Below are 24,558 nucleotides of genomic sequence, written 5' to 3' on the forward strand. Positions count from 1 at the left end.
TTAATAAACAATAATTGACCTGTCAAACCTGGACTATATAGGCACTGCTAACAGGCAAGCCTGACTAATCCCAGCAGGCCATGGGGCAGGTTGTGGACCCACATGGACACTCACATACACTCAGTCCTTCCACACACCCAAACTCCAGAAGAGCAGACAGCCTATGGAGTCCCCTGCCCTGGAGGAGAGGGAGGGGTGCAGTGGGAGCTGGGGAGAGTCTCCCCAGAGACCCTACTAGGTTCAGTTGGGGCCAATTTGCCTCCAGTAAACACCTTCATTTTGTCCATCCTGCCCTTTTAAGGGGGTACTGTGGGTGGGCTCAGGGCCTGATCGGAGCTACAAGTCTTTTAAAGAACCTGGCGATGGGCCATTATTCTGGGCTCTTGGATTCCCTTCTAGCTTCAGATGACTGCTGGAGCCCCAGTGAGGCAGGCAGGTACAGTCTCTGGGCCTGGGAGTCTCTTAAAAGTGCCCCCTGCCTGGGCCTGGCTGACCGTAGCCAGAATTGAACTGACATGGGTTATATGCCCTTGGGAGACCTAACCTAAAATTACCAATAATCTGCCTAAGGAGCCCTCTGCCCCCTTTCTCAGTGTATTTGGCCCATTATTGAGAACATATTTTGATGGTGCCAATACTGAAAGAAAGACCGGTTTGGAATCAGAAAACCAGGCTCTAAACTTAGCCATGGGTTAAGTGCTGTGGGGTGAGTCTGCCAACTCTCAGAGCCTCAGTTGCCTCATCTCTAAAACGGGGATAGTCTTCTAATTCACCCAGCTTGGATGGTTGTGGGGCTGGCTGCACTTGGGAGATGCTTTGAAGGAGATGATCTGATGTCCCGACATTACCAAGAGCATCACAGAAGCACCAGTGTGGGTTCCTAAAGTCCTGGAGCACCTGGTGTGGAGGAAAGACAAACAGACAAGCAGGAAATGGTGCCTGACGCCCCGGAAAAGGGCACCAGCCCTGGGTGGAAAGTCAAGACGCCCAGTGCTGCACCAGCTGGCTACTCACAGCTGGGGATTGTCCTCAGCCCTTTTGACTTTGCTGTTGGCATTTCCGCTGCTAATGAACATCTCATGGGGGTGTCGAAGAAGATAAACCCCAAACAATTGATTTGTCTGTTTGCCAGCACATCTGGGAAGAGGCTGGGTGTGGGAGGTCAAAACAGGCTAGAAATCAGTTCTTCGTGTTCTCGAGGAAACATATGGATCTGTGGGTTTCAGTTCTCTGTTGCTATTGCTGATGGAAGCTCTGGGAAGTCAAGGTTCAACTGCAAACTCTCAATGGAGTAGCAGGTGGTTGGTAGGGGGAGGAAGCATTTAAAGCTCATCTGGCTTTGTCAAGGGAAGGGTGACTCAGGGACCTGGCTGGTCCTTGAGAAGACTATTAATAAGTCATCTATCAAATGAATTCATCCATCCATCCATCCATCCAAGTGTACACTGAGCACCCAGATTCCATCTAGTCCTTTCCTGAGGGTACACTGAGTGTTTCAGGGAGAGAAGACAAGGATTTTGTTCTCTAAGCATCCAGACTCACATTCAAAACAATCACAGCATAATTAAAAATTGAGTCTCCACCTTAATAAATGCCAATATCATCTGTATCAGTATTTTTCTGCATGATAACTATTCCAAAGCTTGTTTTCAAACAACAACCATCTATTCAGCTCACAATTTAGTGGGCTGATAATTTGGACATGAGTTTGAGTAAACTCCGGGAGTTGGTGATGGACAGGGAGGCCTGGCGTGCTGCAGTCCATAGGGTTGCAAAGAGTCGGACGCAACTGAGTGACTGAACTGAACTGAATTTGGGTTGGGCTCAGCTGGGAGTTCTTTTGGTCTTAACTGGGTTCACTTGTATTTTTACAATCAGTTGGGACAGACTGATCTAAGGTAGTCTCAGCTGGAAACTTATCTCTGCTTCACATGGTTGCCTATCCTCCACTGGGCTAGCCTGGGCTTGGTCACATGGGAGGGACGGGGCTCTGAATGAGAATGGAAACAGCAAGGTCTTTTGAGGTCCAGGCTCAGAACTGGCATGATGTCACTTCCACTGTGTTCTGTTGGCCAAAGTCAGTCATATGGCGAAGCTCAGATTTAAGAGGTAGGGAACTAGATTATGCTTCTTGGTGGGAGGGGCTGCAAAGTCACCTTGCAAGGGGTGTGTGTACCAGGAGGGAAGGACTGGGACCACTTTAGCAAACTGTTAACACGCCGTCCTTCTAGTTGTTCAGGACAGAAGATCTGGAACCCTTGTCTTCTGTCTCTCACATTTCATGTCCAATCCATCAGCAGATCCAGTCACCTCTACCCTTGACATATGTTTAGGGGCTGATGACCTCTTATCTCTCTACCCCACTCGCACCCTGGTCCAAGGAACAACTGTATCTTTCTTGGTCTCTGCTTCTGCCCTTTTGTCCCTGTAGCCTGTTCTCAGTATGGCAATCAGAGGGAGTCAAAGTTTGTCATTTCTCTGCTCAGACACCTTCCTTTGGCTTCTCACTAACAGTAAAAGCTAATCTCACTCAGAGTAAAAGCCAGTATCCTATAACGGCCAACAAGGTCCTGCACAATCTCAACATTTATTGAGTCCCCAATATTTACCTTACCTAAACTCCTACCATTCCCCCTTGTCTCTCATTCTGCTTCAACCACACTGGCCTCCTGATATTCCTCAAGGCCAGGCTCACACTCATCACAGGGCCTTTGTACTTGCAGTTCTGTCTCCCTGGAAAACTCTTCTCCTGATATCTTCATGCTTTTTCAGCTCTTTACAGAAAAGTCTCTTCAGTGAAGGTTTGAAAAATTAACTCTCCCTTCTCGTCTTCCTTCCCTGTTTGTTTTCTTCATAGCTTTTATCGTCTTTGATAAATGATACTTTTTCTGATATACCTATTTACTGTCTAGACCAGTACTGTCCACTATAATGTAAGAAAAATATAAATTAACATTTTCTAACAGCTACATTTTAAAAAGTATGGAATTTATTTTTAGTAGATACATTATTTAATTCATTATATCCAAAACTTGTTATTTCAACATAAAAGCAATTTGCCAAGTTTCTAAATTTTTTACAATATTTTGTTGGTACAACACGTTTGAAGTCTGGTGCTGCAGACTTATTTTACACTGACCACCTTTATCAATTTAGAGTAGCCAATTTCACATGCTGAACAGTCACACACAGTCACACTGGTGACCACACAGGGCAGTGCAGGACTAGATTATAATCCCACAAGGGCACATGTTTTTGACTGTTATTCACGGCTGCATCCCAACATTAGAGCAGTTCCTGGCAAGTAATAGGCATGCAGTAAATATCTGGTGAGTGGATAAGCCAACTTTAAAGTCGAATGCAATTGGCCAATCAAATGACCTGTCGCTGGCTGTCTCCATCCTCAGAACTGCTGGGGCAGAGTTGTGAAGGAGATAAAGTCAGGCTTTCTTTCCCAGCCTTGCCACCTCACTTGGCATCTCAATGATTTTTCCATTCATTCTGGACAGACAGAGTCTTGCAGGTTCATCCACACCGAACAGTAAGGACTTAATGTGCAACCCTCTTGGGAATGTTTGCATCTTAAAAGTGGGAGTGAGTGATGCTTAATTCAAAGCAATGACTCCCTCCTGGAGAATTGTTGGCTCCAGTGGGAATGCTATTACTGACATTCCTTGAGTGTCCCTGGTGTCCTGGAGTTCACCCCAGGAGCCAGGAGGCTACTAGAGACCATGCTTGGGGCTTGATGGGGAGAGAGAGGACTTTGAAGACAGAGGTTTTCCTTGAGCTTCTTCTCTGCACCCAGGCTGGTGGAGGGTGAGAGCGTCTGTCCTCTGCAAGGCACGTTCACAGGTGGCATCTTCTGATCACCCTGCCAGGCGCTCGTCTTGCTGATCAGAATCTCGGTGCAGAGATAAGAAGTGGAGTGACTCAGCTGCTGTCCGGTGCACAGTCTTGGCCTCTGGGGGCTCTTGGTCCAGTTGGGGTGACTTGATCAAAGGGACATTGGCCGGAGATGATAACTATGAAGGATACCAGGTGATGAGCAGATAGACGTGGGCACAGCTGGACATGGCCTGCCTGGCGGGGGGTGGGGGGGGGCGCCCATCGTGCTGGTGGAGGCAAGAGCCATCGCAGGCCAAGCCAGGGGCCCTCGAGGGGCCTACAGAGTCCCCAGAGGTGACCCGGGACAGGCCTTTGCTGTTTGAGGCATCGCCTGCTGGTTTTGAGGGCAGTGAGAGCACTGTCTCTCTTCCGCCCTCCTCTCTCCTCCCTCTCCCTTCAGACGTCCCCCTCCCTCTTTTCTCCTACAGCCAGTCTCCTGCCCTCCTTTCTCAGCTCTCATGGATTTTAACCAACGCCCTCCCTCCCTCCTTCCTCTCTCTTTCTTTGCACACCTCCCCTCCCCCAACCCCACCCCCTACACACACATCCCAGGGTGCCAGACTGACGTGCCCATGGGTAAAACCAATTGGGAGTGTAATTTAATTGCTTCTGACTCCCTCGGAATTTAATTTCAGGGCGAGACTGGGCTCTCCCCGCTTTCCCGTGCTAAGACTCACTGGCTGCTCTCTGAAATTCCACCATTAGGACTTCACGATATGATCTTGCTAAAACATAACCACTCCTGAGAAAAGCCATCACTGTAAGTCCATCATTGCCCGTCACAGTGAGTGGGCCCTGAGAGCCAGTCTGGGAACAGGGCAGAGGTGGTGCAGGGGAACAGAGAGTCAGAAGGAACAGGATTCTCCTGGGGGAAAAAGGAGGCCAAGGAATGAAGTTAATCTCAGTCCTGCCTGAAGTATTCATAGGGCCAGGCCTTTATGTGGGTATCACGTGGAAGGTCCATCTAGTCAAGGCTATGGTTTTTCCAGTAGTCACGTATGGATGTGAGAGTTGGACTATAAAGAAAGCTGAGCATCGAAGGATTGATGCTTTTGAACTGTGGTGTTGGAGAAGACTCTTGAGAGTCCCTAAGACTGCAAGGAAGTCCAACCAGTCCATCCTAAAGGAGATCAGTCCTGGGTGTTCACTGGAAGGACTGATGTTGTAGATGAAAGTCTAATACTTTGGCCACCTGATGTGAAGAGCTGACTCATTTGAAAAGACCCTGCCTGATGCTGGGAAAGGTTGAATGTGGGAGGAGAAGAAGATGACAGAGGATCAGATGGTTGGATGGCATCACTGATTCAACGGACATGAGTTTGAGTAAACTCTGGGAGTTGGTGATGGACAGGAAGGCCTAGCGTGCTGCAGTCCATGGGGCCACAAAGAGTCGGACACGACTGAGCGACTGAAGTGAACGTGTATTCTGCAGATCTCAAGAGAGTCCCAGGTGAAGCAGCTTTCTGAACTTGCTCTGTTTTGGGTACCAGGAAATGCTCAGGTGAGGTGGGCCCAGAAGCTGCCCTGGCATTCCTCGAAAGTTCTTGGGGCTTGGATTTTTTTTTTTTTTTTTAATTTACTTGAGTCTTTATCAAGAATATTAGACAAGTATGACCTAGAAGGAACTATATATGGTTTATAAGAAAGTTAACCAATGCCATCAACAGTGTAGACCCCTCCTTCCTTGGCCAGGGGTGGCAGAAGGCTTTCTGTTCTAGGTCTGAAACTGTATCTTCTTCTGGGTCAGTTGGTTGCGATTCACACTGACCACTGGGTGTGCTGGGCCACCTCAGTCCGTGGTGACGGGTAACTGGGTCCCTAGACTCGTTGAAAGAATTCCCAATCCTCCTGTCTGCAGCATCTCCCAGATCAGTCTTTCTATGTTACATCTTACTTCCTTGAGTTGCGTTTATTCCTCTGCCACCATGGAAAACTCCCAAGCACTGAAATGCTGGGAGATGGCTGTTTTGCACACTTCCCAAGGTTTTTAGCAAGATGTTATTGCCTACATGTTCATTTTTCTCCCTCCCTCCCTTCCTTTTTTTCTTCTGTGAGTTCTCACTACATGTCAAGATCTGCGCCATGCACTAGGAATACGGGTGCATGAAATAGAGCTTGGTCCTTTCCCCAGGGAGTGAGATCTCCTAACCATAGGTAGCTTCTACAAAATGCCCTTTTATGACTCTGGTGGGAATATTTTTATAGTGCTCATTGGCGTTAGACAAAAAAAAAAAAAAAAAAAAAGGCATCTTCCAGGATGGATGATGCCTGGAGAACTGTCTTCTGTAATTGCATCCTGTCTCTAGCCAACCTCGCACTCCTGGGCACCCTTCCCTTACTTCTGGTCTGTGACCACAACTGGAGCACAGATCTTTTGCTGTTTCCCGAAAGTTTGCTGTTTAATTATCTCATGCCCATGGGCAAGCAGGCTTTCTTAGGATGGAAAGTTCCCTTCCACCTTCGAGAGCCAGGAATTCAGTTCCTCGGAAGAAGCTGAGCTTTTCATTAGAGATCAAAGCCTGGCCCTGGGGAAGCATTCACAAAGTTGCTCTTGGAGGTAAAGAATCCCTCTGGGCATATCATTTCCTTTCTAAGCCTTGTTTGTTCCCGTTGGTCAGGAAACCAAACTATGCTGAGGAAGGAAAGCAGACCAAGAAGCCGAACCAGGGAATATTCTTCTTTGGATCGAGCAACTGGATCAAAAGAGGTTAATTCAGTTTACCTGGAGTAAGTAAGGAGGCCAGGAAGAATAGCCTAGGAAGCTGGGTTCTGGGCAGATGATCCATATTCTTCATCTCTGATTTCTCTGGGTTTCTCTGAAGTAGTTGTCTCACAAGGTATACCCCAACCTCCTGGTCCTGCCATTCAGACATCCCACAATTTGCACCCTCCTCCATTTTTCCAGTATCATCTCCCCAAGCATCCTGCATCTGAGAGGATCACAAAGGATGCATTACCTAGAAACATAAAACTTGAACATGTCCCAGGATAGAGGAGTCAGTGGGGGTCATTGGAAGGCTCAGAAGATGCAGGAAACCAAAGTTTTGAGCTGTATCAGTGCAGAGGGAGAGGAGGCTCCTGGGACTGTGTTGAGTAGAGGAGGGAGTCTGTCTTTGGTTGCCTGCCTGAGGCTTGCTTCTCCTCCTTGCACCTGCAGGTTTGGGCCCTGAGTACTCAGGTGTGCTCTCTGCTTGTTGCCGTGTTCCTTCCTCTTTCCCCCCTCACCCAGAACAGGCTTTCTGTGCCTCCAAGGACCAGTTTGGCCTACCTGTGCTCAGGCAGGGGGTAGATGCTGCAATGAGTCTGCATCATCTCCTAGTGAGCACAGAAGGCCTAGTGCTCTGCCAGGCAGCTGCCCAGCCTCGGCATGGACATGCCCAGCGATAAGGAACTTTGGAGGGCAAATGAATTCTAAGAAATGTCTTCCTTACCTTGACCCAAATCCACCAAAGAATGGTTCCCTTTGCCTGAGCTCTTCCCTGTCCCAGAGTCGCCTCTGCGCTGCTCATGCCTGGATTCCTCAGCTGTTCCTCCTTTCGGGCAACTCAAGTCCCCTCCCAGCCCTGGTCTCCTCATCAGACTTCAGTTTAGGTGTCCATATTAACACAAGGTGCCCAGAATTGGTGCCAGGACCCTAGAATTTCCTCCATCCCTCTTTATCAGTTAAAACTGTGAATCGTAGGGCCAAAGCTTTACATGGGAGGCTTCCCAGGGACCCTGCTGAAGCAGCAGTTGCCTTCTGCCAGGAGGACCCAATGGGCTGCAAAGACCTTGCCCTACTCCAGAAAGCTGGGCCTTGTTCTTAGGCCAGGAAAGAGGCCTGGGGCTGCTGGCCAAGGTGAACTGACTGGGCCTAAGCAATGTCAGCCACCACGGCCACTCCTCAGCATCTGTCACAGCAGAGGTTTGGATTCCTCCCACGGGCACCAGCTGCTGGTCCTCATCACCCCCGAGTTACTCCCTTCAGAAGGAAAGGCTTCCTCCTGGGGGAGGCTTAGGATGGGGATAGGGGATGGGAAGGGGCGGGGAGACCACTGGGGCCTGGGCAGTTGGGCTCCTGGGCACTGCGTGTGGACTGGGGTGGGCACATGAGGACCTGGTGCTGGGTGGGGGGACTCTGAAGTGCAGCACAGTGTGGAACACACCACATGGGGACTCAGAGGCCTGGAATCCAGTCCCAACTCGGCCATAGCTACCTGAAAGCACTTGGAAAAGCCATCCCCCTTTTCCAGCCTCCTTGAGATCCTCATCTCGTAGAACAAAGGCTATGTGGTCTCTGAGCCTCATTTAACTCAAATATTCTAGGATTCCCTGCAGTTGTGTATTTCCTTGTGTGTGCGCGTGTGTGTGCATGTGTGTGTATGTTATTTGCTCAGTTGTGTCTCTTTGCTACCCCATGGATTGTAGCACGCCAGGCTTCTCTGTCCATGGGATTTCCCAGGCAAGAATACTGGAGTGGGTTGTCATGCCCTCCTCCAGGGGATCTTCCCAACTCAGGGATCAAACCTGGGTCTCCTACACTGTAGGCAGATTCTTTACTATCTGAGCCACCATGGACGCCCTTGTATTTGCTTACCAGCTAATAAACTAATAGTGAACTTTCCTAAGATAATGAAAGTCTTTCTCTTCTTTCTTTCCTTCTCTTCTTCCCACTTTCCTGCTTTTCTTTCCCTTTCTCTCATTTTCTCTCCCCTCCCTCTTGGAAATTTCCTAAATCCTTCTAAGAACAAAGGACACTTACTGTATGGTTCAGTTCAGTTCAGTTCAGTCGCTCAGTTGTGTCCAACTCTTTGCAACCCCATGAATCGCAGCACGCCAGGCCTCCCTGTCCATCACCAACTCCCGGAGTTCACTCAGACTCACATCCATCGAGTCCGTGATGCCATCCAGCCATCTCATCCTGGGTTGTCTCCTTCTCCTCCTGCTCCCAATCCCTCTCAGCATCAGAGTCTCTTCCAATGAGTCAACTCTTCGCATGAGGTGGCCAAAGTACTGGAGTTTCAGCTTTAGCATCATTCCTTCCAAAGAAATCCCAGGGTTGATCTCCTTCAGAATGCACTGGTTGGATCTCCTTGCAGTCCAAGGGACTCTCAAGAGTCTTCTCCAACACCACAGTTCAAAAGCATCAATTCTTCAGCGCTCAGCCTTCTTCATAGTCCAACTCTCACATCCATACATGACCACAGGAAAAACCATAGCCTTGACTAGACGGACCTTAGTCGGCAAAGTAATGTCTCTGCTTTTGAATATGCTATCTAGGTTGGTCATAACTTTTCTTCCAAGGAGTAAGCATCTTTTAATTTCATGGCTGCAGTCACCATCTGCAGTGATTTTGGAGCCCAAAAAAATAAAGTCTGACACTGTTTCTACTGTTTCCCCATCTATTTCCCATGAAGTGATGGGACCAGATGCCATGATCTTCATTTTCTGAATGTTGAGCTTTAAGCCAACTTTTTCACTCTCCTCTTTCACTTTCATCAAGAGGCTTTTTAGCTCCTCTTCACTTTCTGCCATAAGGGTGGTGTCATCTGCATATCTGAGGTGATTGATGATATTTCTCCCAGCAATCTTGATTCCAGCTTATGATTCTTCCAGTCCAGCGTTTCTCATGACGTACTCTGCATATAAGTTAAATAAGCAGGGTGACAAAATACAGCCTTGATGTACTCCTTTTCCTATTTGGAACCAGGCTGTTGTTCCATGTCCAGTTCTAACTGTTGCTTCCTGACCTGCATACAGATTTCTCAAGAGGCAGGTTAGGTGGTCTGATATTCCCATCTCTTTCAGAATTTTCCACAGTTTATTGTGATCCACACAGTCAAAGGCTTTGGCATAGTCAATAAAGCAGAAATAGATGTTTTTCTGGAACTCTCTTGCTTTTTCCATGATCCCGCGGATGTTGGCAACTTGATCTCTGGTTCCTCTACCTTTTCTAAAACCAGCTTGAACATCAGGAAGTTCACGGTTCACGTATTGCTGAAGCCTGGCTTGGAGAATTTTGAGCATTACTTTACTAGCATGTGAGATGAGTGCAATTGTGCGGTAGTTTGAGCATTCTTTGGCATTGCCTTTCTTTGGGATTGGAATGAAAACTGACCTTTTCCAGTTCTGTGGCCACTGCTGAGTTTTCCAAATTTGCTGGCATATTGAGTGCAGCACTTTCACAGCATCATCTTTCAGGATTTGAAACAGTATTTGTCCTGAAATCACTCACTTTACAGAAGATTATTAGAGATAAAATTTGTGCAGAAATGAAACACGAAGTGTAACAGGCAAATGCCACAAACCCAACAGGAGATTCTATCCCAGAGTTAACATCTGCCTTGGGTGTTTAATGCTGACACAATGCAGACAGTCTTGGGAGGTAGGGTATGGGGTCAGGGGTCAGGCAAGTCCCCTGGGGGTCTGGGAGAGGTAAGAGAGAAAGTCAAGAGGAGCAGAGAGAGAGAGAGAGAGAAAGGCCAGAAAGGGTGTTTGCAAGGGATGGATTGCTCAAAACTGGCTTTAGAATGACACAGCAGCCACCGGAAGATGGATTTTGAAAGCGAGCATTGGTTGGCTATTGCCTATCACCGCTTCGAGCTCACTTCCGGTGCTGGACATGGCACAGAACACACAGGTTTTTCCCAGCAGGAGAGGGGTCGGCAGATCTGGTGAACTGAGTGTTGTGACTGCCCCGGGGTCCCCCACGAGCCAGAGGAGAGGCTGAGCCGGAAGACGCCTGCTGTGCCCCCACCCCACAGCTGAGGAACATTAGCAAGCGTGTAGGATGGGGTGTCATCACTGTGGGTCACAATCTGAGGCCCAGAGAAGCGGACTGTCCCTGCAGGTCCGACAGCAAGGGGAGGCACCCTGGCCCTACCACTGAGCCCTTCCACGGGGTAACTCTGCCTGGCTCTGAAAGCCTCTTCGGTACTGGAGGCCTTCCTCCCGGCTCCTGGGGGCAGAAATCTGCTTTCAAAAGACCGATTTTCTTAGCCACTTGAGAGCTTGGCTTTTCAGAGGGGAGCAGACTCTGGCTCCAGACCTGGCTTCAAGAAGTGCTCAGCAGAGACAAGGGGCAGCCTCCCGGGCCTGCTGGCGGGTTGGTCTCCATCCCTCCATCGCAGGGCCTGCAGGAGGGGGCCTCTTTGACCTGACCCTCCCCTCCGACTCTGCTGTGGGCGCCGCCTTCCTGTGCCGCCTCTGCTTCTGAGGGAGAGTGAGGCGGGTCAGTGACCGGAGGACAACAGGAGCCTGGGGTCCGAGAACTGGCCTGGGGAGGGGGGACGCCAGCTTCCCTGGAGACCCAGGAGGGTTTGGCTCCATCCTTTTCTCCCAGGGTCCAGCACCCATCCATGAGAGAAGTGGGGAATGTTTGGCCTGGCTGGCCAGGGGCCTGCGGCCTCGTCCCCGAGGGCCCCACCGGCAGGAGGCGGTTATCCCCGGGGCCATGGGGTGGGCAGCGGGCCCCTCTGGTGGCTGTCCCCATACTGCCTGCTCCTTCCCTTCCTTCTTGGTCTGAGGATTTGAAGACAGTACCCCTCAGCTCTGGGGTCTGGAGGCTGAAAGCCCCTTTTTCTTTGAGGTGATCAAGCTGGTGCAGGTGAGAATTCAGCTAGAACATCCCTCCAGAGCAGGACACTGCCTGCTCTGGAGAAGCCCGGCTGGCCACACCGCCCTGCTGTCTCCACTGCCATCCCTGGCTTCCTGACTTCTCAGCCTGGTTCCTCTCAGCTCCCAACCAGTCTCCTCTGCCCCCTTGTCCCCGTCCCATTGTCCCCAGGAAACCGGGCCTGGCCCAGAGGATGCTCCGGGTGTCGGGCCTGGTTTCTGCCCTGCTCTCCTCCTCAGAAGGACCTCTCCTTTTATCAAGCCTCCTGGTTCCCGGGCTCTACCCCTCCTCCCCATTGACAGCTGCCTTTCAGTAAAGGCATCAGTTCAAGTCTCCGCTTTGTCACTTACCAGATGAGTGTCAGGGAACCTTCCAGAGATGCGAGAGCTCCGTCACTGTCTTCTCCACCCACCTGGCCCAAAGCCCATGGCCCCACATCCTGCACTTCTCCTACACCTTCCCCTCCCCATGGGGCTTGTCCTCTGATCCACGCACTCTCCAGCTGCCAGCCTTTTTGGCTCCCCGCCCACGAGGCATGGGTCAAACACCAGCTCTTGTGAGGTGCCTGTGTGTGCCAGGTGGCCACTGGGCAAGGCCCACATGGTGGCCTGCCCCATCCCAGCCTTGCCCTGGGAAACACCCCTGCTTGAAGGTGCTCCCAGCTAGCTCTCAGAGGGACCCAATAGCACCAGTTTGTAGGATTCTAAGATGCACATGTTTCTTTTCACATTTCTGAAACTACTGTGTGTCTTATACTTTGCTGTGTTCCCTTAATGTGGTGCTTAAAAAAAAATGTAGCCCCTCTTTTTTCCCCCCACTCCCTAATCATATTATTTAGTTCATGATGAATCTTCCAACTGGTGTCATTTCAGCCCTGGGGAAATAAGACAAATGGACAGTATAGTCAAGGACATCTGGAGATTATTTTTTTAACCCAAAGGAGTAACTCTAATGGGAAAAATTGCAGGTTGTCTATTGATGGGGGCATTGTGGGATGTAAGTGTTATTCAGATGTCACTGATTGTTGGCTTGCCAGGGGCCCAAATCGTGTACCCTAAGAACTTCATTCCTCTGCTCTTAGAGACCACATACAGCAGCCACTATCTGCTGCTTCCATAGACGGTGCAGGACACGGGCTGGGGAGAGGCTGGGGCCCCACAATGGGTGTCTCCTGCCTTTAACTACTTTCTGAGTAGGGTGGCTGCGACTGAGAGCCCTCTGGGGATGGAGGTGAAAGGGGAGAGGGTCAGAGTCCCAGAACAGGTCAAAGGACTTGTGCACGGAGAAATTGCCTGAAACAATCCGGGACCTATAGATACTTCGGTTCTCTTTTGCTGTCCACCCAGGAGAGAAGGCAGCCGTGTTCACTGCCCAGTGCGTCGGAAACCTCTCCAGGCTGGGGTGGTGGCCCTTCTTCTTCCTAAGGGGCCTCCACAGGAATCTGAAAGGCTGCCCCCTCACAGGGTGGGCGCCCTTATGGCAGGAGGGGACTGTGGGAGGAAGGCAGCTGCTGTTCCCCGTGATGGGAGAGACTCCACCAGTGCCTGAGGTGGAGGATGCCAGCCCGCTCAGCCTGACCAGCCCCTGGGCACTGCAGCTTTAAAACCGAGAGCTCACCCCAGCCCTACTGGCCACCTTCCTTCCCTCTCAATTTCATATCAGTTTGCCTTCAACTGGCCTCAGCACGGCAGTCCCTCCAGCAGTCAGTCAACCAGCTATTCACTGAGCACCAGCTCCAGGGAGGCGTGTTGGGATCCAGAAACAGCGAGACACGAAGCTCGGCCAGCTCGGGGTGGTGGGCATGAACTCACAGCCCAAGGTAGCTACTGCCAAGTGCCAAGGGAGTGGTAGCGACAGGGCCTTCTATAGGAACACAGAGGAGGAAGGCGTCCCCACGGGCTGGTGGGCACGAGAGGCATTTTTTGAGTTGCCGTGATATGACCTTTAAAGGTGGGGAAGGCAGCCACCAGTGTGAGCAGTGGTCCTGGAGTGGGAATGTGGATGTCTGGAGATTCGAGTGGTCCAGCGTGGGTGATGGTGGAGGGTTTGGTGGGGGTGGTGGGGATCAGGAGGATGGAGCTGGACGATCAGGCTAAGGTGTGTGAATCTCACCAGCAAGCCAGGGGGGCCACTGGCAGACACGTTAGCAAACTTGGCTAAAATGCTTTCCCCTGTGTGTAGAGCTGGTCTTCTTCCTTTAGAGCTGCACTGTCCAACATGGAAGCTGCTAACTGCAAGTGGTCAAGATGTACTGTGCTAGTTGTACACCGGATTTTGAAGACTTAGTATGAAAAAAATGTAAAATATCCTAATACTTAAAAAAAAAAATTCATGTATTTAATTAGGCTGTGCAGAGAGCACATGGGCTTCAGTAGTTGTGAAGCACAGGCTTCGTTGCCCAGCATGTAGAATCTTCCCGGACCAGGGTTTGAACCCATGTCTCCTGCATTTGCAGGAAGATTCTTAACCACTGGGCCACCAGGAAAGTCCCTCAATATATTTTTATATTGAGTAACATTTTGGATATACTGAGTTATACAACATGTATTATTAAAATTACATTCACCTATCTCTTTTGACTTCTTTAGAGGTGGATACTAGAAAATCTACAGTTACCTATATGGCTCACACTGAAACTGAACAGACAGTGGTGGATTGGAGTCTTCACAATATTCTTTCTTTTTGTCACCCCATTCCTTTCTTCCGCAGTCGTGGCTGTCTTTCACTTCGTTAGCTTTCGACAGCTCTCCATTCCTCTTTTGCCCTCTTTCCTTCAGTTGCATGGGCCTTCTCCTCCATTTTTTACAGTTGTGTTGATGATAGATGGTGGTGAGGGAGAAGGAGGAAGCCAGAGCCAGCTTGCTCAGGCCACAGCCCCTGGATTCATGGAAGCCAGAATTCACCAGGCAGGGAGGCCTACTGATCTGTAATGCTTGTGGGAGTTAAGATGCTAGATAATTCTTTGCTGGCTTACTTGCAGTGAGCCAGAAATACATTTTAGTTTCATTTTGTTTTGCAAATATTCATTAAAAAAATTTTTTTTAAAACCTATCAGTGACATGCATGTCATTTACAAAGACAAATAACTCCAGTACAAGACACATTTAGTAAAACAGGGATTGTCTGCCCTTCATCCTCCCCACCGCAGCCCCACCACTAGAAGCTCAACACTCCCAGCTCTTCTTTAAGTATTTAATTCCTGAAATACATAAATTACTAAGTAAATTTCCAAATAAATTCTTAGATAAATAAATTGGCTATTTGTCGATTTTTCAATTTTGACATTATCTATTTTCTTCTTAATATGGGATAAATGTCCTTTTCTGTTCTAACATAGTTTATTAATGCTTCTTGCATTATTAATATATAGAGATTGTTCACTGCTGAACCAAGTAGTACATAATAATTACACTTTCTGAACAATATTTTCCCTTCCTAGAGGCAATAATTGCCTGCTTTCTATGACAGTTTTATAAATTCTTACCAAATGCTCTATAAAACTGGAAAATTTCTTCAAGTATTATTTTATTGTGGCCAAATCTAATGGTAATCCTATATTTTTTATCTACCCCCTAGAAACCTTCAGTGCACCCTCCCTCCTGCCCCCCTTGAAATGGTTGCTGGAGGGTCTGTACAGCTGTGTGCCTGGGAAACGCCCTCTCTTCCAGGCGTCATCCCCTATTTCATTTCTCCTTTCTCTTGGTTTGCATCAGTACCTCTTTGAGAAAGAATGCAGAGAAGTTTTTTTTTGTTGTTGTTGTTGTTTTTTGACACCTTGCATGTTTGAAAACAGTCTTGTTCTATTCTCATGCCTGATTAAGTTTAGCTGGACACAGAATTCTAGATTGAAAATCTCCCCCTCCCCCATCTCTGCAGTACCGTGAAGGCAGTTGCTCCACTGTTTTCAAGCTTCCGACATTGCTGTTGAAACATCTGGTGCTGTTCTGCTTCCTGACCTTCAAATGGGACTGCTGTGCCTTCTCTCTGGAAGGTGTGAATCATCTCTTTGCCCCCAGTACTTGGGGGTTTCCCTGTGAGATGCCTCACTGTGTGGTTCTCCCCGTCCCCATTTTTCTGGGCACTCAGAGGGCCTTTTCTATCTAGAAGCTGACCTTCAGTACTGGGAAATTTTTAAAATACTTTTTTCCATAATGTTCTCCATTTTTTTCTCTTCCTAGAAAAACTGTGGGCTCTTCTGACTGAACCCTTCAACTTTGGCATCTTTCTCCTCATCTCCTTGTTTTCTTGTTTTGCTGCCTGGGAAATTAACCCAGTGTCATCTTCCAACCCTTCTGCTAAATTTCAGAGTTCACCCCTTATAATTTTAAAATTCCAAGCCCTCTCTTGTCTCCTCATTGCTCCTTTTAAAGGAGTTTACAGTTGTTTCATGGAACCAATATCTTACTTTTTCTAAGAATATTAATTTAAACATTTTGAGGTTTATTGGTCTTTTTTTTTTTTTGGATCCCTGCATTACTTCTGTTTCTCTGAGTTTTTTTCTTTTTTTTAAATTTAGTATATTCTCTCTCTCTTTTCACTTTTCCTCAAGAGACTAGCCATCCTTGGCTGTCTGTTCACATTGAAGAGTAGGTCACCAAAACTTGCAGAAGCTCTGTGTCTAGGCGTGGACCTTTCAACTTGCAGGCTTTATTATGCAGTGCCTGGCTGAGGACTCTGCCATTTTACTGGGTACTCCCAACCAGAAGGATCTGTCGAGCTCTTTCTGGGGCCAGTTTCCAGCCTGGAGCTGTGGGGTGTGGGGGAGAGTGGAGGGGCACACAAAGGACAGCATCCACCGTGCCAGGTGCCAGAAGGGAGCAGAGGTTTCCAGAGTTCCACGTGTAGACTTTCACATAACCCCCCTGTTGGAGCGTGGTGCTGCGTCCCGGTCCTCCAGTACTCGGGCCTTTCTGGCTCAGTTTCCCTGCAAAATGCCAGGGCGAGGGAGGGACAGTCACTGCACTGGAAAGGGCAGAACTGCTCCTCATGCAGGTTGGCAACCAGCCTCCCCATTCTCAGCGCCACCATCTCTCCCGCCTTCCCAAGGAGTCACCACCTCCAACTCCACCCCATTCCAGCATGTGTGGCAAGATCTATCCATTTCTCGTCGACTGCACCTTCGTGGTGTGTGTGTTTAGCCACTTTCATGTCCAACTCTTTGTGACCCCACAGACTATAGCCCGCCAGACTTCTCTGCCCATGGGATTCTCCAGGCAAGAATACTGAGTGGACTGCCCTTTCCTTCTCCAGAGGATCTTCCAGACCTGGGGATCGAACCCTGGTCTCCTGCATTGCAGGCAGATTCTTTACCATTTGAGCTACAGGGAAGTCCACACCTTCATTGGGGGCTTTGTTTCCAATTTCTCAGCTCTGTTAATTCCTCCATCTGCTTTCTGTCTTCCAAAAATCTGTTGACATTTGTTTCCTGCTGATGTCACGCCTCCTGTTCTCCTTGTCCTTGTCTGTTTATTTTCTCTTTATTCCTTTGCTCTCATTTCAGTGGGGTTTGGGAAGGAACAGATATGTGTTGAACCTGCCACATTTAACAGGAAGCCTCTTTAAAGCTTCCTGAGGTGTCAAGTCTACTTCCTTCCTTATTAAAGGACTCCAGCACTGAGAGCTGGATCTCTGCTTATGGAGAAGTTGCAAGACTTTCCCCATCATCAAGGTTAATTTTATTTAGAAGGTGGTAGAGACTAGATTAAATAAAGCATGAGCCTGGCTTATTGCTGGAAATTTTTGCTTTTAAAAAAATTACCATATTACAACAAATTAACTATACTTAAAATTTTGTGTGATTAGTTTTTTTCTTAAAATTGCATGGAAAACAACTTGTTTTCTCAGAAATTTGGGCTCTCTGCAGGCTGGGTCCTGGCCAGCCAAGGCTTCAGAGCTTGACTGCTGCTGCTACTGCTAAGTCACTTCAGTCGTGTCTGACTCTGTGTGACCCCACAGACGGCAGCCCACCAGGCTCCCCAGTCCCTGGGGTTCTCCAGGCAAGAACACTGACTAGGTTGGACCATATTTTCTTGTGTGTGTGTGCTGGTTGCTCAGTTGTGTCTTACTCTTTGCAACCCCATGGACTGTAGTCCACCGGGCTCCTCTGCCCGTGGGATTTCTCAGGCAAGAATACTGGAGTGGGTATCCATTTCCTTCTCGAGGGGATCTTCCCAACCTAGGGACCAAACTTGGGTCTCCTTCATTGCAGGCTGTTTCCCTAGGCATCTATTTAAAAGGTAGTAAGATCAATAAAGTTGCCTGGGAGAAATTCAAGAAAGCCAAACTCTCTCCTGGGACCTTAAAATTCCTTTAATTAGTGTGTTAATTTAAAAGAGAATGCTTACTTATTTATTAAACAAAATACGCCTCCTCCCTCCAACACCTTCTGCACTGAGCCTTTACCAGGCAGCACTGATGATCATTTGTATATAAAAATAATGACACTGTTGGGTTCTAATGAAGGTTTAGAGTTTCAGGGGCTGCAGGTTGCGGGCAGGGGGAGATGAGACCCGTGGGGGAGGGTAGCAGGGCTAGACCTCATGGGGTCTTTGTCATTGCTTCTCCAGGTGCCCCCTTTCAAAGGTCTCAGCTTCCTCACGCTACCTCCTGCCGTCACTTCCACCTGGGCCCCCCGCAGCCGCAGCAGCTCGCTCCCGACTTCCCCCTGGCCCACCCCGTGCAGTCGCAGCCGGGCCTCAGCGCCCACATGGCCCCGGCCCACCAGCACAGCGGCGCCCTGCACCAGTCGCTGACCCCGCTGCCCACCCTGCAGTTCCAGGACGTCACAGGTCCCTCCTTCCTACCTCAGGCCCTGCACCAGCAATACCTCCTGCAGCAGCAGCTCCTGGAAGCCCAGCACCGCCGGCTCGTCTCGCACCCCAGGTATGTGCGCCACACGGGCGAGGGTGGGCGGGGCCGGGGCGGGGCCCAGGGCGCGACCCCTGGTTTCCTTCCTGCCAAGCTTGGTCCGCCATCAGTCACCAAAGGAGTCTCCCTGTAGGAGGCAGCTTTTGCTCTGGTTGCTGCTAAGTCGCTTCAGTCGTGCCGACTCTGTGCGACCCTATAGACGGCAGCCCACCAGGCACCCCCGTCCCTGGGATTCTCCAGGCAAGAACACTGGAGTGGGTTGCCATTTCCTTCAATGCATGAAAGTGAAAAGTGAAAGTGAAGTCGCTCAGTCCTGTCCCACCCTCAGCGACCCCATGGACTGCAGCCTTCCAGGCTCCTCTGTCCGTGGGATTTCCAGGCAAGAGTTCTGGAGTGGGGTGGCACTGCATTCATTCCGGGTAGTGAGTGCGGCTTTAGCCTGACACCGGCTCCCTCTGTTGCTAGCATGTGTCCTTGCCACATGGCCCAGGTAGCTGGTCAGGAGTTGGGTAACTAGTGGGCTAGGATGCTCCCAGTGGACTTTTGCATAGTGTGGGAGATTAGGCTAGGGGACCCCTCGCACCTTCTCAAACTTCTCGGTCACCTGATTCTAACCCTGGAGGTCCCTAACGGATGCCCTGGGTCAACCCCGCCCACAAAGAGCCCATCATGTGGTTGGAGAGACCAACGATGAAACAAACGCAAAATTAAGTGAGGCAGTACTAATCAAATGGGGCTGAACTGACCGTGGGACCTCGGGCAAGCCACTTCACCTCTCTGAGTCTCAACTATCAAGAGAAGTTGTACAAGATAAGCGTTTCTCTAACATTTTTGTCTCAGGACATTTTACACTCTTAAAAATTATTGAGGACTATAGCAAACTTTTGCTTATGTGGGCTATGACTATTGAAACCCTATTAGAAATCAAAAATGAAAAATATTTAAATACTTGTTAATTCATTTAAAAATGACAATAACAAAGTTATATTAATGCCAATAATGTTTTTCAAAAAATAGCTATATATAATGCAGTAAAAAGAGTGACTTTTAAAAATTATATATTTGCAAATCTCTTTAATAATTTGAGTGCAGAAGCAGATCTGAGAATACAGCTAATAGAAGATAGCTGTATTCTCAGATCTGCTTCTGCACTCATATTGTAGCTGAATCACATGTCATGTAGTTTCTAGAAAATTCCGTCATTCACTTGTGAGAGAATGAGAGTGAAAAAGCAAATACATGATAGTGTTATTATGAAAATCGTTTTGACCTCAGAAACCCTGTGAAAGGGTCACAGGGACTGCCAGGGGTTGTTGGCGCATACTTCAAGCACCTCTGCACATGATGATCTTTGAGGCCCTAAGTGTTCATATCTGTAGAGGTTGGGGTACCTGGGACAGAAGGTAAGTATTGTAGGAGGTCAGAGGAAGGAGAGCTCACCATGATCTGGAGTGTTCTGGGAGGCCTTTCTGGAGGAGGCCTAGTCCTGGGCCATGAAAACTGGGAAGAGTGTGGAGAAGGGTGGAGGAGAGGAGAAGAGCATGGTGGCAGCAGAGGGTAAGGGTGCATAGACGTGGGAGATGCTACAGGAGGCAGGTCTGTGTGTCCTGGATACAACCCACCAAGGACAGAGGGGAGTAGAAGGAGAAGGAGCAAAGGAGGCAGAAAGCCTGGGTGAGACAGCAGGTTGGCAGCAGTTAGACCCAGGGAGCAGCCTTGGTGTACTGGGCAGCCCACAGACAGCGGGAATGTCTGAGTTATGAGCTGCTGCCCAGAAAGCTTCCTTGGAGCTTGGGAAGAGGGCTGAAGGCCACCGCTCCATACGTAGGTGTGGGTGGAGGCTGCCGGGGGCTCAGTGCTCTTGTAAGCTGGGCTGGCCCAGGGCTTCCCTGACACCTGGGTCCTCCTTCCCTTCCGGTGCAGGCGGAGTCAGGAGCGCGTGTCTGTCCATCCCCACCGCCTCCACCCCAGCTTCGATTTCGGCCACCAACTACAGACACCTCAGCCCAGGTATTTGGCTGAGGGCACTGACTGGTGAGTCTTTGGGGCCCCTGGGGGAGGGGGAGAGGAGGGTCTTGCCTGATCCTTGGAGCTCCTGTTTCCTTCACATCAATGACGCAGGAGTTCTAGTCTTCAAGCCCCAGCTTTTGCCCTGTCCCCAGCCACCTTCGGAGCCAGATGGGCCCCCGGGTTCTGGCAGCAAGCTCAGATGTGGCTAAGCACCACCACGAGCCCAGCCTGGGGCTCAGTTCTTGTGGTTCTGCCTGGGAGAAGCTGACAGGGATGCAATGCATTTCCCAAGTCCTGGGAGTATTGTGACCCAGTAGTCCTTGGGAGGAGGGCAGATAGGAGAGTCTCAGGAGCTAGCATGATGGTCAGGGAAGGCTTCCTGGAGGAAGTGGGTCTTGAGGAGTCCAGAGAGAAGTGCCAGGGCGTGCCAGCCATGCAAAAGAGGCTCAGGGAGATGGAACCAACCAGGCTGGAGGCAAGGCCTGGGGAGAGTGCCTGGGGAGAGGTTCAGGGCTTGGTTGAGGGGTCTTTGTATGCAGTGGGGCCTTGTGAAGTCTTCCCACAATCTCCTGAGCTCAGGACAGAGGTCTTTCTTCCCCTGAGATGCAGTACTGCTTGGTTTTGGGTCCTTGGTCCCACCCTACTCACAGGTTCTAGCTCAGGGAGGGCTCACCTAGCCTAGGGTCAGATCCAAACACTAGAACACTTGAAAAAAAAGATATGCAGTTCACTAAAGTACTTAGAGGTAAAGGGCATCATGCCTGCAACTTACTTTTAAATAGTTTAGAAAAAATATCCACGGGGAACTGTGTATGGGTATGTATAAGTAGGTATGGATGGATGGATGGAGAGCGAGAAGGAAAAAGAAATGCAGTGAAGTAGTAAAACTTTAACATTTGGTTATCCTGAATGAAGGATAACCAGGAATTTTTTGGTGCTGTTCTTGCAACTTTGAGGTTAAAAAAATATTTTTTCTTTAAAAGAATGTGAAAACAAAAAAACCTCAACGAAAGGGAATGGACTGTTTATAAAACAGACATACAGTAGTGTCATTACTCAGCCATTTACTCAGGCTAACTTTCATGGGCAAGGGTTGCTTTGGAAATGCGACCAGAACTGGACACCCAGGAACGGTTCTGAGGGGCAGTTCTGGTTGATTGGAAGTTAAACGTGCTTCTAGTTGCAGGAGAGGGTTGTTTTCACAGGTTCCATCGTTTCCAGCCCTTGCTAGTTCTCAAGTTTTCTCTGACAGATTTAACGCTTCCTTAAGAGATTGTAACACAGCCAGCTTCAGCCCAGCCTCTTTCTAATTAGCAGATTCAAATTAGGAAGATTTAATTGTTGTTTGGATGAAATTCTGTCCCTCAGCAGGCAAGTCAATTCAATTTAATTCACTTCAGCACCCAGAGCACCCAGGGTCCTTGTGTGCAGCCGAGGGATCTGAATACACACACGGGGTCCCACGTGGCAAGTGGGAGGGGACAGGTGACGCGACACGGTGAGGGTGATGCTGCAGAGATGTCAGGAGGAGGGTGGTGTGCAGGTAAGCCTGCTTGCTTTAACTCTCCTGTCCTCCTCAAATTTCTGTTGCTCTGCATTCCTGACCCCTGCCTGCCCTGAGGACTGGGAGAGACTGGGGCCCTGAGAGGCTGGGAGGCCCCTGTGCCCAGGGCCACCTTGGGCCTTTCTGCCTGTCCTGTCCCCACTTCCCAAGCAGGAGGCCCCCTCTCCTCCCTGGAATGAGCTCTGCTCCAGCAAGGGCCAGCCTAGTGGTGACAAGGGGCTTTACATACCCGTCCCCCCCTCTTTTCCAGGGAGGTCTCTTCTGCCAGGAGATGCAAGGTTCTGGAAATTAGACACAGGAAATGCAGTAGAGGAGGGGCCGCTCTCACGCTCTGCGAGGAGCCCTGGGAGGGAGGAGGTGGGGAGTGTGTCTGGACCCAGCCCCCCTCCCCTTTCCTTTAAACCATCAGGAATCACTGACTGCTGCCCTAATCATTCCAGGATCCTGGCCCCCAGAGCCTGGTCCAGCCCCAGGCCTGAGGCTGACTGGCCTTTCCCTGAAATTTAGGCGATTTCAGCCCCACCCGCATAGCTGCTCTCAGCTGAGCAGGCTGGCCTGAGAGTGTGTGGGGGCAGCAGGCCTTGGGGGTAAATCCCCCCACGAAGCTCCTCTTTCTGGCCCAGGCCTGGTAACTCGGCCCCGATTTTGTACCCCGCTCCAGTGTCTCCATTCTCAATGTGCTCCTCTGACTCAGTTCTGGGTTCATGGTTCCATCTCTGCCCCCACTGCAGGCCCCCCCACCACCTAGTCCTAGCGCTGCTCGGGCACCCTGGGACAGGTAGAGAGGGGACATGGAGATGAGAGCCTCCTGGCTTCCTTCCCCTGCAGCAGCTATTAGGGGATCCTGGGTTTTGGGTCAGACTTTTGATGAGATGAGAACAGGGGATCCCAGAGCCCACCCAGGCCCACCCTGGGCAAATTGCCCCACTCATCTGAGGCTGAAGATGTCTTTTGCTTCTCTAGTCAGCACTCTCGGAATTGGGGCGATTCTGTTCTCAATTCCTTGGGGCTTTGCTTTTGGTAGAATTCCCTGAACATCTCTCTGCAGCCGTAGATCCGCTGGGACTGCTAGGCAGCTGCTAAGAGTCTGAGTTTCTGCCCATGCCCATGAGGTGTCCCATGGAACTCCTTTTGTTGAGGCAGGTCATAGGATGAGCCCAGGTGAGGGTCAGAAACCCTGGAATCCCAGACTGGCTAGCCCAGGGCCGTGGATTGGGCACTGCCCTTCTTCAGGCCTCCGCTGGGCCTGCAAAAATGAGGGGTTGGACTCAGAGGATTTCTAAGTTTACTTCCAACCGACTCCAAGAATTACCTCATTCCCCAAGGGGGCAGACTCATCAGGAGTTGTTCCAGGGATCTGTGCTTTGGCCACCTGATGCAAAGCACTGACTCCTTGAAAAAGATTCTGATTCTGGGAAAGATGGAAGGTGGGAGGTGAAGGGGATGACAGAGGATGAGATGGTTGGGTGGCATCACCGACTCAATGGACATGAGTTTGAATAAGCTCCAGGAGTTGGTGATGGACAGGGCAGCCTGGTGTGCTGCAGTCCATGGGGTCACAAAGAGTCGGACACGACTGAGCGACTGAACTAAACTGAGCTGATGGAAGAAATCTAGGAATATGTTTACATCACACTGTTCAGGCATCACAGATGGAAGCAGAAATTCCTGTCATGTTCCTCATGTTTTAAACAAATTGCATTTGCTCAGGTGCCCTTTGGTTGGCTATATTCCCCACACCCTGGCACTCAGGTTGCAACCTGAGCAGGTTCAGCTTCAACTCGCAATTTCTGGTAAAAACACTTCAGAGGAGATGCTGGGTTCTTCCAGCCGAAAACTGGTTGAACTCTGCTATGTGATTTTAATAGTAATTGATGATCTTCTCCCAGATCCTTTATTTCTTTAGGAGATGTGAGAAGTTGACAAGTAATTCAATCATTCCTTATTCATTTATTACACAGAAAACTTTCATAAAGAGCAATTTCCCTTCATTGTGATTTGGTTACCCTGAAGTACAGTTAATAGAGGAAAGACAGGATAAATGTTTGTTTCTTCTCCTGTATTTATTAGTTTTCAAAATGAAGCGTTGGTTCCCTAGCATCCTTCAAAGGGGACCAATTTGCTTTAGCATCATTTCACGCTCATGGATTTGAACCTATTTGATGTATTTCAACCTATTGCAGTTACATTCATTGATGCAAAATGTCCAAACTCTGCCAGTGGGGGCCTCTTTGAGATGGTTCCTGAATCTTTTTTACCTGACCTTGATGATTTCCTGCTTTCAGTCATGACAAGATGTTTCAATCTCATTTTGCACATTTTTTTTGTACTGAGACCTGAACTTAGCCTTTTTTTTTCAAGAAACTCTGGTTCCTTTTCAATATTAACTGATTGATTACTAAGTGAAGTGAATTTCCTGCATGGTTAAGAATGCGGGCAGTGGTTCAGGAGAGTTTCCTGCCCCAAGGCTGCAGGTCCCTCTTCTGTTATTTTCTTAAAGTGGTAAACGCATGGCCTCTGACCCCTTCACTTTATCTGACCTGTCTTTCCTTTGCTCTGAATCTGTGTCTGGCTTATTTGGATTCCTCTTTCAGCATTTCTCTTAGGAATGGACTTTGCCTTGGGAAGGAGATTGGTG

The 24,558-nt window shown here is 49.4% G+C and overlaps 1 protein-coding gene across 1 annotated transcript in view; it reads left to right on the plus strand.

The window, feature by feature from the left end:
- Nucleotides 1–24,558, plus strand: part of ARK2C (arkadia (RNF111) C-terminal like ring finger ubiquitin ligase 2C) — a 107,313-nt gene that overhangs the window by 72,559 nt on the left and 10,196 nt on the right. Inside the window, exons 2-3 of the mRNA XM_052660589.1 lie at nucleotides 18,046–18,361; nucleotides 20,270–20,380. Coding sequence (XP_052516549.1) covers nucleotides 18,046–18,361; nucleotides 20,270–20,380 — 427 coding nt within the window. The remainder of the gene's footprint in view (nucleotides 1–18,045; nucleotides 18,362–20,269; nucleotides 20,381–24,558) is intronic.

Source organism: Budorcas taxicolor, chromosome 22 (assembly GCF_023091745.1).
Source record: "Budorcas taxicolor isolate Tak-1 chromosome 22, Takin1.1, whole genome shotgun sequence".
NCBI classification, from domain to species: Eukaryota; Metazoa; Chordata; class Mammalia; order Artiodactyla; family Bovidae; genus Budorcas; species Budorcas taxicolor.